This window comes from Dasypus novemcinctus, chromosome X (genome assembly GCF_030445035.2).
Source record: "Dasypus novemcinctus isolate mDasNov1 chromosome X, mDasNov1.1.hap2, whole genome shotgun sequence".
Lineage (NCBI taxonomy): Eukaryota > Metazoa > Chordata > Mammalia > Cingulata > Dasypodidae > Dasypus > Dasypus novemcinctus.
Window position 1 is genome coordinate 67,997,020 of NC_080704.1, and position 15,738 is coordinate 68,012,757.

Here is a 15,738-nt window from a genome sequence, read left to right on the forward strand (position 1 = left end):
ATTTCTTTAACCATAAAATGGGGAGAATAATCCTGACCTTGCCCACCTCACAGGGTTGTGGGGATGAGACCAATTTGGCAGAGACAAAGGACTATTCAATATCCTTATCTTCTCACTCTGACCCTGGAACAATAAAGTATTTCTGAACTAAATTATTCAGATAGAGGTGAAGAATGTGGGATTTGTTCTAAATAGGTCATTGGTCAAGAGCCTGACATTTCTAACACAACTCCTAATTATATCATGAAAACTTAATAATCCTCATTACAAATCCTAGTCAAGGACTAAGGGGGGGGGGGGGTGGGTAAGAGCTGGTGTTTAATTACCAAATTCCTAGGTGGTTCTGGTTTGATGATCTTGAGAATGTGCAAAATCAAATCACAATTAACTTTGGCTTATTTCCAAGCTCTTTTTTTGCTTTGCAAGAGACAGGGAGAGTGAAACCTAGTCTGCTATTCAGAGCAACATGTCAATGACTAGGTGGAGGGGTAGATATGGCAGTAAATGAAAGAAATCTTCTTATTTTAAAATAATCCCAGTTTTCCACCAAGGACCCTAGGTCATGACGCCTCTCTGCTTCCAAAGTTAAAAGAAAGTCCTCCTTGCTGTGAGGCACAGAGACAAAAGGATTTGTTCAAGATCACCCAGTTGACACCTGCAGCCTCTCTTTATTCACATTTATGTCTTTCATTCCACAAAACCTTTATGGAGGGCATACTGAGTGTTGGGCCCCTCCACTGTGGCAGTCACCCACAGGTTTCTCCCTCAAAGAGTTCTCAGGAATTATTAGCCCCAATTTATAGAAAAGAAAACCAATTCAGAGAGGCTAAGTGACTTGCCCAAGATCATACAGCTAATAAAAGGCATGAACTCCTAGTTCCCTAGGAATTCATTTTCTCTCTATCACACATACAAGTATCTCTCATACCCTTGAAAGACAAGAGTGGTTTGGGCAATGCTCTAACTCCAGCGCTACTATAAAAATACTCTTATTTCCTTGGGAAAGCCCTTTCCCTCTCTGGGCCTGTTGCACCAGCTTCAAAAATGAGGGGACTAGACTCGACAGCTATAGCACCCTTTTCTAGAAGATATAGCTATTTGGAAGTGGTACTGTAATTGCTAGAACTTGAGCCCAGAAGAGCTGATACAAGTCAGCTGCAGGACACGAAGTCTTTGAGCCTCATTTTTCTCACCTGTGAAATGAAGATAATCCCTTCCCGCCCCCTCACAGGGCCACAGAAATGATCAACTGAGACTATGTACAAAACCCATTGTAAAGTATAAAACAATGCTCAAGTGGAAATTTAAGAATTGAATCATTATCCATAACCCCAGCCACTTTCCTCTAAATCCAAGTAGAGGGAGAATCTATTCATGCTTTGTTTAATAAATCTTCCTGAGCCCTCCTGTGCAATTCAGTCTGGATTCTCAAGTCAAGCACCCCAGCTGGTTGCAAGGTACAAAGGATATTAAATCCTTCCACCGCCATTGGGCCCTAAGCACAAAGCAGTCTCATCATTTTGCCTCTGTTCTGAGCCATTTCATCATGCCAAAATTATCAGAGCCTTTCCTGGGGTGCCTGGCCCACCTATGCCTCTATCCCAATGCCAAGGCATACACTGCCCAGTCCTACTGCCTGCTAGTATTGGTTTACAGAGGGTGGAGAAAGGAAGAAGTGGACAGAGGAGAGATCGTGGGAGGTACAGACATTAAACTAAAAGTAGCTGCTACCTTCGGGTACCACATTCTTGAGGGGGTGGGGGTGGGCTTATAAGCACATCCTTCTTGCAGCCTGCTGGGCATAGAGGTGCATTGCTTCCCCTCTCCTAATCAAGGCAGGCAGGTGGAGAGATAAGAGCTTCCAGAGACATTCCCAGAGCTGGTTATGGATGTTGTAGTAGTGCCAGCTTCCACAAGGGTGTATGGCTTCTGAGATCAGACCTGCAGCCACAGGAGAACTAATGTGGCCCAGAGGAGAATGTGCTCTCCCATTCCACTGCAGGCTGCTGGCAGGACTGCTCCCCTCCAGGAAGTTACATAATGCTCCACCATCCTCTGTCAGCTCACCTTCTCAAATCAAACCTGAGAAAGCATCTAGATTTTTGACCTGGCCAAGGAAGCATACCATCATTACCCTACAGGGGAGGTAGAAATTTACCAGGGCAAGGGCCTGATTTGAAGAGTCAGGAATCCCAGGCCCATAACTGTAACCTTGACAAGTCCTTTTCCCATCTGTGCTTTAGTTTTCTCACCTTTAAAATGCTGGGAGGGGAAGTGCTGCAGTGGATCTCCAAGGTACTTTAATGTCTGACTCTATGTGATTCTCTATGAATCCTGACCACTTAAATGAAATACCTACCACTTCAGCCCTATCCAAGAGTGACCTATCTAGGTTATCTTCCCAGAAGGATGGCTGGGCTATGCAGAACCATCTCCAGTCTCCTAATTGCAAATCCACTACTGATTAAGGTCTGCATTGGTAAGATGGTGGCTGGGAACTTTAGACTGTCCTCCTCCCCTATCCCAGGCCCAGTTCAACAAGACTAGCTCTAATTTTTTCCTGTTTCATGTATTAGTTTCTGGCTAAAACTTCATTTAAGAACATGATTATTCTACAAAAGCATTCCTCATTTTATTAACATGGAAACTGAGGCCCAGCAAGGAAGGGCCTTGATCAAGACCTGGCAGCAAGGTAGGTACAGGGTCAGGACTTGATCCCAGTGCTTTTTAGGTCTCTTGCAGTGTTTTTGTTTTTCATTTCTGTTACCACAGTTCTGCCTTCCATGTGGGGTCCCTTTACTATGTATGCACAACTTCTTCTCTCCTATCAACTCTTGATCTTGATGCTTAATTCCTGTCAGAGCCTAAAACTGCCCCAGAAGTCTGGTAAGGGTAAGAAAAAAATCACCCTTAGGCATTTCCCTCCTTAATCTTCTCTCTTCCTCCAGGTTGCTCTCTTTGCTCCTATCTTCAACATTTCCTCCTAATTTCTGCTATATGTAATGGAACCCTTTCTCAAAGAGCCATGACTTCACCAGATCACAGATGAATCCTCTATGCAGGGTACAATGAAAGCACCAAAGGATGTGGCATCAAAAGGCCTGGATTCTAGGCCAGGCCCTACCTAACACTTTCTGGCTATGTGACTTGAATAAGTAGCTTAATTTCTCTGAGTCTTAGCTTCCTCAACTACTTCCAGGTTTGAGGAAGGAGCCAATTAAATAAATAGGAAATTTTATTCATTTAAATTATTAACATTCTCCTAATTATTAACTAAGTGGCTACTTAACATACTGCAGGAAGTAACTCTGGGTTATCAGAGTAACAAGCCCCTTATCTCCCAGGCTTTCCAATACCTATGAAGGTGTTCTTACATCTGTAAGAGGCAATTCCTATTATCCATATGAAGAGTCTCTTTAACAAATGCTGAATCCCTAACCGGCAATCCCCATCACTCAGCTCACTGTAGGATTTCCTTTCCTGCTGGCAGCCAGTACACACTCAAATAATACAACCTATAGTTCACTTCTTTTCAAAGAAAAATAAGTCAAACATAATTAGGAAGGCAAATCTATTACACCCCCCCCCATCACCCTGTGCATTCTAAACTTGTTAAAGGGGACTTTTGATTACCTACTGATTTTGAATAATAACATTCTTAGTTAAATGAGCTATCCTCACTTTGCAGATGAGAGTTTGAGAGGAAAAATAATATACCCAAGGTTTCCCAACAAATGAGCATAATCTTCCCCAACATTAAAATGAATGAACAGGAACTGACATTTTCCTGAAAGGTTAAAACAATCCAACAGCTGATTTTTTAAATCCAAATAACTTCCCAGGTTACCCACTCTCCAGGGTTGAGTCCTCCTTTTTAGAGTGGGTACAAGCGCTTAGAATTTGTGAAGGCCCCTACAGTCGTAGAATAATATCTCCCATCTGCAAATAATATCTCCCACCTGCCTATTCATATGTGTGATAAGCCAGACTCAGGCTAATCTAGTTTTTTCTTTGAACCATTCTATAACAGCGCTTCTCACCTCTGGTTGAACATTCTTGTCACCTCAGGGAACTTTTTTAAAAATACTGATACCAGGGTCAAACCATAACCAACTCAATTACGTCTCTCCCAGAGATTCTAGGCACTGTTTTGTTCCTGTCTTTACCTTTTCAAGTGATTCCAATGTGTAGTCAGGGATGAGAATCCTGGTTAATGGAAACAGTATAGCCAAACAATAAGGGAAATATGCACAAAGAGATTCCTGAACTCTGTGAGAATCAAATATTCAGTTTTTAAACTCTATCTATAATGTCCTGCTTTTCCAATGAAGAAAAATAAATGTGGTACACAGAAACTATAACTGTGGCACTGACCCTCAGCAAAATTCTGGATCCAATTAAAAAACTTATGGTTTGTAGGCATTGAAAGACAACAGCAAGTCTTAGAACCTGAAGCTTGATTTACCAGAAGTAAGAGGCCAAGTGACTCAGCCTCCTTATTCTGGTGGGGTCACTGATTAGGTAGATGATTGCCATTAGATGTCCACAAAACATGCAACAAATCTACCATGCTATGTTAATCCTTGTTTACACACTGGTAGGATAGTTGATAGTACACCCCAGTGGATTCCACACTTGTTGATCACACAAAAATACACAGGAAGATTAATGGGCTCCGACTCCAAGAGAGGTTTCTAATGAGGTACCAGAGGAGCTGTCACTACACTTGTAATGAACATTTCTAAGAAACAATTTGAATGATATTTACTCAGTTTTCAAATGATGCAGTGCTCTTAAAACCCTTTAAAAACTATAACATTGGATCGACCCACGAAAATGAAATTTAACTGATGTAGTAGTTCTAAAAGGAACCACTAATTTGTCACATGGCATGAAGAAAAAATGCTTAAAAACCACAAAAGCACGTTCATATGCCTTATAGTTATGCCCCAGGTGAACCTCTTCCCATGCATCCCCCCTTTCTGACACCCTGCACCAATGATCCTCCCCTACCACAGTTGTAACTCTTCATGGTGATGCAAAACTTCTTCAAAATTGAAGCCAACAAAATAACTGAATACAACTAATAGGAAAATGATATAATAATGATGGTTTTAAAAATAACATTGTTGCTCAAATGTGGCCTCTTGCTAAACCGAAACTCAGCATATAAATGCATTACCTTCCCCCAAGAGTGGGACATGACTCCCGGGGATGAGCCTCCCTGGCACTGAGAAATTACTACCAACCACCAACTAGCAATGCAACTGGAAAAAGACCTTGACCAAAGGGTAAAGACAAATGAGTATCTAGCTAAGAGAATTCAAAGTGAGTCAGGAGGTCATTTCAGAGGTAACACTTATGCACATCTCAGCAGGAACTAATAGACTGCCAAAGTAAATATTGCCTCAAATAGTGGGGCTCCTGAGGGCTCTGGAGACATCCAGACACTGTAAGCAGGGAAAACAGCTCAGGAGTTTGGCACCGTGCCAGCGGGTCTTATTTTGGAATTTGTGCTCCCCCATGTGATAAAGTTGAACTCATTTGTGTTTTCCCTGCACATGGTTCTGCTGCCCCTCTATCTGAACCTGTAGTTAGTACTAGAGTTGAGAGTTGTAAGTCCAAGAGTCTTAAATCTATGAATTGTCCATGTGCCAGTTGGGCCCTGAATCTCAATAGACTTACAACACCTATTCTCCAGTTCACTGGACTCACCCAGGACAACTAACAAGGAAAAGATGATTGACAATGACCATCTCAAGGAACAAAGATGGTCAACTGCAAGCAAGAAAGTCTCATTCTTCTGCCCCATGGGACCTAATCCCCCTCTCAAATAGAGGTAGAGTGAGCATCACCATCACAGAATCCTCAGGATTGGGGAGTGGAAGATGGACTAGGGTAGACTTACAGTTGTTCTACTTGTAGACTTGTTGTGATCTAGCAATGAAAGAACATTAACCATGGATGTGGAGGCAGTGGTTACCGGAGATTCTGAGAGGAGGGAAAGGGAAAAATTGGTGTAATTTCAGGACATTTTGGGGACTTGGGAATTAACCTGAATGACAATATTTCAATGACAGGTCATTGTATATCATGTAATAACTTGCAAAAATGTGCGGGAGAGATAATAAACTACAATGTAAACATAATCATCACTTAGGGACAATGCTCCAAGATGTGTTCATCAATTGTGACAAATGTACCACACTAATGAAGGATGTTGCTGATGTGGGAAAATGTGGAAAGGCTAGGGACTGGGGCATATAGGAAGCCCCTATATTTTTTGTGTAACATTTATGTAATCTAAATTTCTTTTAAAAATAAAAATTAAAAAGTATATTACAAAAAACACGAAAGGCTATTATAATGTAGCAACCAAACAAAATAAAATTTAACAAGTTTTATTCAAAATGTCAATTTCACAAGAGAGTAGAGAACTTGACTGGACAGCAAAGGGATAGTAGCCAACAAACTCAAAAGTTTTTTAACCCTGGCTGCACATCTGAATCACCTCAGGAAGCTGTCATTAAAAAAATGAAGCTGCCTAATCCCTCTCCCAAGCCAATTAAATCAGAGTTTCTCAGAGTAGGATATTTAAAAACTTCCCAAATGATCTAAATATTCAGCAAGGGTTGATAACCAGTTGAATACTGCATCATTAGATGTTCCACAGATTAAAGTTTCTTTATACTTGGTCCTTGCCAGGTGGCACCTGGAACCATGTGATCAGTTCTGGGCAGTGCCTTTCTAAAGAAATGCAGAAAAATAAGAGTGCTTCAAAAGGAAAGGCAATTGTATGAAAACTGCAATTCCTTGAAAACAGTTTGTATTTTAGGCTTCACCAATTCACACTGGCTTTTCTCCCTGAAGATCCAAAATATTGAGTTTTCATGAGAATAAAGGGGACTTTTTCATTTTCAAGATAAAAAGAAGTATTTTATAGAATAAGGAATTCTGTGCAAAAGTGCTATAGAAGTAAAAGGTAATAAAAAGCACAAAAAAAGTGTAAACAAGTAACTGAGGAAGCCAGTATGATTTCAAGGGTGACTCACAGACCTCCCTAACCACTAGACCCTATTCAGCTTCATATTAGCTAGGAATGATCAACTCTGACTCCCCTGCCTTCCCATTTTTAAAGGTACACCCACACTCACCCCACCAATCTCTCTGACTTTTACTGCCCTCAGAGTAAAACTGGGAATAACAATCATCCCTACCCACTTCACAAGGCTGATGTGATGTTCAAATTAAAATGGATATGAAATTGCTTTATAAATGCTCTAGGTTTATCCAATGATAAAGGATTATTAATATTATTGTAATTACTGGATTGTTTCCCAAATCTTCTCTCCCCTTCAGCCCCTTCCTTTTCCAGTTACCTCACTTTTTACTTCAGTGCCAGTGCAAAACAATGATGTAAATACTCTATAGAGTACTAGACCCACTTAAGTAGAGGAGATACTCTGAGCAGATATTGGAAGAGCTGAGCTTTGAGTAAAGATTCTTGGAAAGTCAGAGACCCAGCTAGCCTAGAACAAGTTGCAGAATCTAAATAAGAGCTAAAGTTTAAGATTCCCGTCCTCCATCCCCCTTTTTGGGGCAAAGCACTGGGGCTGGAACCAGATACCTTGAGGTCTTCTGGGAAGGAAGTTATTTGGGGAGAAAAGTTCAAATCCCAGTCGCATCCCTGCCCAGAGAAACCACTCCACAGATCAAGCAAACACAGGCTGAGATGGCAGACAAAGGCTACAGAGGAGGGCATGCTATGACACCATCCCTGCAACTGCCAGATTGGCTGTTACCCTATGGTCATAGCCAAACACTCTGGACCTCAGTGCAGGGCAGAAGAGCATCTCATCGACAGGCTCACTGGGATCTCTCAGCTCCCTAGCAGCTTACTCACTCACACAAGTGGATGAGAAAATCTGAACCAGGTCCCAAGCCCTGTTCATCAGCCCCACAATTAAACTGGCCTTCCCAATTTGCCTGTCTTGCCCAGGTGGAACCATAGAGACCAATGACAGAAAGGAAAAAACCAACAAACTCCACGCCACAGCTAGGACACAAACATAATTGGGGAACACTACACAAGCTGATGGTGTGGGTTTTGGCAGATGGAGCGTGGGGTATTAGAACCCAGTGATCTCAATGGGGGAAATTTGCTTTTTGGTTTGTCCCAAACTACCCCTTCACGCCCTCCCTCCTGCAGCAAAAGTTAGGGTGAAAAAAATATTTTTCAGGGCCTGTAGATCTCCTTGTCCTACAGCCGGACAGTGAGATGGCTCAGTTAATCTTAGGGAGAGGGTAATGACTGAAGAGAGATTTGAACACATAAACCTTCCAACAAGCAATCTCCAAAGCCGAGATGAGGCTATGCTCAATATGTCTGCTGTGGCCATCTGCAGGCAATGGGAATCTTGCTCTTTCTTTGCTCCCTCCCAAAAATCATCTCTCCAAGTCCCACTGGTATCAGTTTCCCTTCTCCAGAAGTGTCAGTGCCTAGGTCATTAAAGTGTGGGTTCCGGAGCTCAGTAGAATCTTAGTGATACAGAGGTTGCTAGTTGCTAGGAGACGAGCAGAGGGCCTTTTCTTGAATTTCAAGGTGGAGAGCTGGAGCCCTTATCCCTAAACTGGGATTTTGCTACTAGCAAAAGCTCCTCAGGGGTCAGAGAGGAGGGAAGGGAACAAATGAGGGGCTTTGTTGGGAAGAGGATGAACAAATAAGAAAAAAGCCCTATTCTCCTCCTTATTTCTTACTTTCAGCAGGTGGGGGGGCAGTTAGAAGGGTGGTCAGGGGAGGGAAGGAAGGAAGGAGAAGGGTGCAGATGAAAAGAGGAGGCAAGGGAGGGAAGAAAAAACAAAGGTAAGTAAAAGTGCAAATGGTTCTAATCCTCTGGGCTGCATTTCTCATTTTCTCCTTCTTTTCTTTGCATACTTTCATGTACATGGAGATATGTCACACCTTTAGGATTCATATAAGTAAAAAGTCACACTACCACTTTTTGTTCTCTATTCTCCAAACTCTGATCTGGCTGCTGTAGACTGGCCTGCCATCTGGCCAGTCTTATTTGCCTAGAGATAAATTAATTCGAAAAATACTAACATATTTTGCCAGTTAATTAATGATATAAGGGCTCATTCAAGCTACCTCTTTAGCCTGAGGGGCTGTGAGGGAAGGACTGGTATGGGGGACACTCATCCATCCTAGCACTAGTCAAACCTTTACAGGATCTGACATAAGGAGGCCTTTCAGAACGATAGAAGGCAATGCATACCCTGTTGTCTTTCCTCATTCTTACCACCCCCAATCTCCATCCATACTCAGGAGTGTGTATTTCCCCCCAACATAATTTTTTTAAAAATCAAGGGGATCAAATTACCTTTAGCCTTTTTGCCATTTCCAATCATTTACAAAATTTCAGTAACAACATGTGTGCATTTTAGCAATATAGATTTCATGCAAGTTCACAAAATGTGTGCATATGACAATACACTGTATCTTTCTGCAAAAAAAATAAGGGTATGGATGTACACCCACAAACATACTGTCATACCCCTACACAAAAATCCCTAAGGCTTTCTGCCAAAGGCCTGTTGGGCACCCAGAAGGGAAGGCTGTGTTATTTTATGACACTACTTGTTCATAAACCTGGGTCAAAGACTAGCTTTCTGGGGACTCTATCCTTCCTCCTCTTTAGGAAAAAAAAAAAGAAAGCATTTCATTGTTGCAATCCCAATTTCCTTCTCACACAGCTAGGCAAAAAATCCCTGAGGTAAAACATAAGAGTTTCTCCAGACACCAAGATCAGATATTTCCTCCCCTCGCAAATCAGCTCTTTAGCATTCTGTTTTCTTTTTCGCTTGTCTTTCCAGTTCACCTCCCCTGAGTATATGTGTCTGTGGGCATCTAAAATCACAGAACACCAAGAACTTTGAGGTCACCTAGTCCAACCAACCCAAAATACCATTGTTACAGGGAAACCCAGACTCAATGAGAAGGAAAAAAATTGCCAAGGTCAAACAGTACCTGAACTGAAAGAACCCAAGTCTGAAGCTGTCCAGCTTACAGCCTTTCTCCACTCTCCAACCCTGTCTCAAAGCAAAATATCCAGCTGATATATAAGCTTACTTTAGACAATAAGACTGGAGTTAAGGGGAAAAAAACTCCTTAGATTCTCTCTGCAAAGAAACAAGTTCTCAGTTCCATTCAGGGGGGTCCCCCATGAAGGGACTAAAGAGTAATTAAAAAGAATCAATGCCAGCGAACTTCTCAGATCATGCTTACACCAAGGTACCAAAACAAAACAAACAAACAAAAAAAACACCTCAGCTTCTCACCTACAGCGAGGCAAGGGGAACATGGTTTGAGGCTCAAAATCTCATCTGACGCCATTAAATAATATTCTCTAGATCCTATGGTCAGGATATTTTTAAATGATCCTTTCACAATCATTTCCAAGGAGACCAAACAAGGAGGAATGGAACTTAAAAGCACAAAGCCAGCAGATTTGCACACCACACATGAACAGCTGCCCACATGGGTGTAGGAGGAGCATGTGTGTGGACGTGTGTATACCCTGATTCATTGCTACATGAGCTGGAAATGGCACAATTTCAAATCAGATAAATAACGCAATGAGGAAGACCTGTCTACATCAGCAAGGGGAAAAAACAACTCTTATGCACCCCAGCGTTAGAGACAAATTTTTCCCTGGCTCTGATAAAAGCTTTTGCAGCAGAAACAGAATTTTTTAAAAGCATAATTATCACCACCATTACCATCTGATAGACAAGCATATCTCAAATTGGCATATTGCTTCCAGCTCATGATTTCCAGAGCTCATACAATTCCATCTAAACATTTTTTTTCCCTTTGGTGCTCAAAACTCCCAACATACCACATTATATACTTTCATTTTGTTCTGGAAATCTGTCAATCAGAGATACCTCTAATCTTAAAACAACAAACAATTAAGCAAACAAAAACACAGCCACATTTTCATCAACACTGTCAAGTTCTATTTGAAATGTAGTTCAAGAAAATCATTGCAAATGAGATTACCCCAAAGGAGCCATATCTAAATACTATTATCCCCAAAGTGGGTAGAGAGCTGCCTTTTTTGTTGTTGTTGTTTTGGATGAGACACTCAGAAAACCCCAAAAGTCAAATCCAGGGGCACAATCTTTAGGGAAATGAGAGAAAACAGCTCTTGTTAATGCCTTCTCTTACCAGTTCATAAATATCAGAGAATGCTTTTGTGTTAAATTCCATGATTCAAAAGAAACAGACATTTAAAAGTTTAAGAAATGTTTAAAGGTGGCTTCTTTCCAATTGGAAACTGTGAACGCTGGACAGCAGACCGAGATCCAAAGGACAGTGTCACCAACTGCCAGCCTCCAATGCACCCCACCGGTCACTACCACAATTCTTGCCATTCAATAAAGACTAAAGAATCGTTTTCCCTAAGTCCATTCCTTGTACCAACTTATTTCCTCTAAAGGGCCAGTTCAATACTGTCTTTCCTATGGTGCCAAAAATCATCATGCTCTTCCACAAACCCCTCTGCCCCCAAACAACTTCAAATACACTTGTGATGGTGAGAGAAATTTCGATTAAAATTCCCCGATGAAGTTTAAAGATATTTTTCAAGAAAATGAGTTTACAAGACACCATAAACAGCGAAGCCACTGTTTAAGGACGTAGAGATTGCTCTGTGAATGTCACATAGATGGAGAATGCACACGCGCACATATTCACACACTTAAGTAGAAAGCATTTATCAATAATTTCACTCAAGCAATAAGCATTTACACTCACAGACATACTTAAAAGACATGACAAAAGTAGGGAGAAATAATATACCAACGTCATACATATCACAGCGAGGCCATGTTGAAGCTCAAAACGTTTTCCCCCCTGAGTAAGAAAGCTTGCTCTCTCTCTCTCTCTCTCTCTCTCTCTCTCTCTCTCTCTCTCTCTCTCTCTCTCTCTCTCTCTTTCTCTCTCTCTCTCTCTCTCTCTCTCTCTCTCTCTCTCTCTCTCTCTCTCTCTCTCTCTCTCTCTCTCTCTCTCTCTCTCTCTTCTCTCTTTCTCTCTCTCTCTCTCTTCTTCCCGTCTCTGTCTGTCTGTCTCTCTTGATTTTTTCCTTGGTGGCTCTCCGGATGAAATTAAACCGAGAGGAAATTAAACCAGCTTAGGTGGCTGGATTGCATTCAGCGGGTTCCCAAGAAAAACATAAGTATGACATTGATAAGCAGGAGGACTACAATCACAGCAAAAACGACTACAGTTTGCACATCCAGAGTCATGGTGCAATGCAGAACACTGTAGTGTTCCAGGTGGGGGGCCGGCAGATTGGGAGATGTCAGTCTCTGTTCTGTCAGACTGTCCATACAGCCACCATGCTAGAAAGGAGAGGAGGAAGTCGGGTGTTTAGGGAAGGGCTGGGTTTGGCGTCCAAATTCAGTCTGGGGGAGGGGGGAAAGGGGATGGGGACAAGGGCGCTTGTTTCCCCCTCTCAGGACTGGGCTGGTCTTTCTTCCCTAGCTGAGGAATCTTAGCTTGTGCTGAAGTCGGCAGAGTCCAGCATTCTCTCTCGGGCGCCACGGGAAAGGACAAATCCTAGCTCTTAAAGGGAAAGGCTGGAGGAACCTGTGAGAGGTTCTCCGGCCCCAGATCAGTCTGTCTGTCCGGGCGTGCGTCCGTCCTCCTGCCTGGCTACCGGTCAGTCTCCGTCTCCCCTACTCCCTTTAGTTCGGTCGCTTGCTCGCTCGCTCGATCGCTCGCTTGATCGCTCGCTCTCTTCGCGGGACTCCCAATCGCCAGCCTCTCGTTGGAATCCTGCCTCGCTTGCCCTCTCCCTCTCTTCTGCCCCGGGGCCCGCAGACTGCTTTTTATTCACCGAGTTACTGCGTGCGCCTGCGTGAGGCAAGGTCGGAGCCGCAGACAGGCCCGCGGTCCAATAGCAGGTGCAGTGACTGCACATCCGCTCACCCGGGCGGGAGGTGGGCTGGCTTACAAGCCATGGCAGCCAATGCGAGGGCCGAGGGCTCCCTGAGCAGACTCGTTCCATCACTCTAAGCCTGAGCCTTGGGCCTACAGTTCTGGTATGGGAGGGGTGCGGAGTTCTTTAGGGGTGGGTTGAGGGAAAGGCTGGGAGAGCGGGAGGAATGGAGGGGAAGGAATGGGAAAGAGGAAGTTAACAGAAGGAGGCAGGGTTGGGGGTGTGGTAAGAAGAGGGGGGATACCCAGGGGAAGAGGGAGAAAGAAAAGGAAAGATGGAAAGGAGGGAGAAGAGATAGGAGATGCGATGATGAAAGAGGATGGGTAAAAGGCAGGAAAAGAGATGGTGATGGGGAAGAGGGAATGGAAAATAAGGATAGGTAGGTGGGGAGGAGGCATTTCATGGCAGCTACTTTGTTTGGAACCTGGGCCAAGGAGGAAGCAAAGGCTTCTTTGGCCCCTGCCCAAGCAAGTATTTACCAGCAACTCACAATTATCCATAAAAATTCAGTAAACTGTGGACAGAACCATATGGACCCACTACAAATAACCCAAAATCCAATACTTTTTTGGCTTTCTGTGATATTCCTGCCCCTGCCCCATCAGATTTTCTTTTTAAATTGCTGTTTGCTCAGACTATGACTTTTAGCTTACACTCTTCCAGTCTGCTGGGCACTAAGAAGGAAACTAACTACAGGTTAAACACTTGCCATGAAAAAGTCTCCACAGAACTGTCTGCTTACAATCACTGTCCAGTACTGTGTTTGTGACCCTGTGTGTGGAATTAGGGGAAAAGCCCTAGACTAGAGTCCAGAAGGTTTGGAATTTACTCCTACCCATGCATTAAGCTTCCTGCATGACTTTTTTCTTTATTGTCTTTTTTTAAAAATTAGATAAATAGATCACACAAAACTTTACATTAAAAAACATAAGAGATTCCCTTATACCCGCCCCCCCCCCCGCCCTACCCCCTCCCCCCCACATCAACATCCCCTTTCATCAGTAAGGCAATTTCATTTCATTTGGTGAATACACCCTGGAGCATTGCCACACCGCATGGACCATAGTTTACATTGTAGTTCACACTCTCCCCCCATCCTTCCAGTGGGTTATGGCAGGATAAACAATGTCCTGCATCTCTCCTTTCCTGCATGACTTTGAGAAACTCCCTTCCACTCTCCCTAACAAAGAGATGTAAATTTTCTTTACTTTGGATTTGGCAATGGTTTCTTAGATACAACACAAGTAATCAAAGAAAAAATAAATTGGACTTCATTAAATTAAAACCCTTTAATGCTTCAATGGATACTGTCAAGAATGTAAATATGATAACCCATAGAATAGGAGAAAATATGTGAAAATCATATATCTGATAAGGGACCTATTCCAGAACATATATAGAACTCTTACAAGTAATAATAAAAAGACAAATAATCCAATTAAAAGTGGGCAAAGGGCCTGAATAAACATTACTCCAAAAAAAGATATACAAATGGTCAATAAGCACATTAAAAGATGGTCACTCTAAAAGAGGGAAATATTAAAGAAAACAGAGTTTTTATGGATAAACAATTTCAAAGTGAGTTGGGAAGACATACCAGATGTTATGCTTATGCAGGTCTCAGGCAGATTTCACAAAATGTCATAGTAAATAAAGCCTCAAACAAAAATACTACCAAGGGGTCTAGGGATGTCTGAATGCCATAGACAAGGCACACAGCCTCATGAAATCAACATGCACTCAGGGGGCCTTATTTGGGAATATATGCAAATCTATTTTCCCAATACAACATAGTCATACTAACTTATAATTCCCCTAATCATGATTCTTCTACTCCTTTTATTTGAACCTATAATTTTCAATATACCTGTAAAATACATTTCTCAGAGATTTAAATCCTTGTACTGTTCATATGCCACTTGAGCCCTGGAATACAGCAGAGTTGTAGCCAACTTATTCTCTCCAGTTCTTTGGTCATGGCCTGACACTAACAAAAAAATAATGACGGACAAATCCCATCCCCCAAACAAGGAGTATTTATAACTGCAAGCAAAAAATTTCCTTCCCTCTGCCACATAATATTTAAGTCCCTTCTTAGCCTGAAGTAGAGCGGAATCCCTCACAATTGAGGAATGAACAAACGTAAGGGAGGAATGTAACCACCCACCAAAACAGATTTATTGTTATTGTAGTTATCATCTTGTGTTAATGGAGTAACTTGTAACATTGATACAAAGATATTGGTTGTCAGGGGTTCAGAGGGGAGGGGGAACGGTGAATTGGTGGAACAGAGGGCATTTTTAGGGCAGTGCAACTGTTCTGTATGATATTGTAATGATGGATACATAGCATTATACATTTGTCAAAGCCTATAAAACTGTACAGCACAAAGTGTAAACCATAATGTATACTACAGACTTTGGTTAGTAACAATGCTTCAATATTAGTTCATCAATTGTAACAAATGTATCACATGAATGTAAGATGTATAATAGGGAAAACTATGTGTGTGGGGGGAGGGGGCTTATAAGGGAACATTCTGTGTAATTTTTCTATAAATCTAAAATTTCTAAAATTAAAGATGGTCAACATAATTAGCCATCAAGGAAAGTCAAATTCAGGGCATTTACTGCAGCATTGTTTATAATGTGATACCACTTCACACCCACTAGGATGGCTATAATCAAAATGTCAGATAATACCAAGTATTGGTGAGGAAGTGAAAAATGTGGAG

At 42.1% G+C, this 15,738-nt stretch overlaps 1 protein-coding gene across 33 annotated transcripts in view; it reads right to left on the reverse strand.

Annotated features, from left to right (window-relative positions):
• ARHGEF9 (Cdc42 guanine nucleotide exchange factor 9) overlaps positions 1-15,738 on the reverse strand; it is a 530,054-nt gene that overhangs the window by 497,549 nt on the left and 16,767 nt on the right. For 4 of the 33 annotated variants that reach the window (XM_071212898.1, XM_071212915.1, XM_071212908.1 and 1 more), the window contains exon 1: positions 12,653-12,874. The exons of 10 other annotated variants lie outside the window; for them this stretch is intronic. Coding sequence is in view for 10 of the 23 variants with exons in the window: in XM_071212900.1 (XP_071069001.1) it covers positions 12,903-12,986 (84 nt within the window). In the remaining 13 variants the exon portion in view is untranslated. Of the gene's footprint in view, positions 1-11,863; positions 13,061-15,738 lie in introns of those variants that run through there. 19 more of the 33 variants (XM_058291383.2, XM_071212905.1, XM_058291396.2 and 16 more) reach the window with 15 other exon arrangements.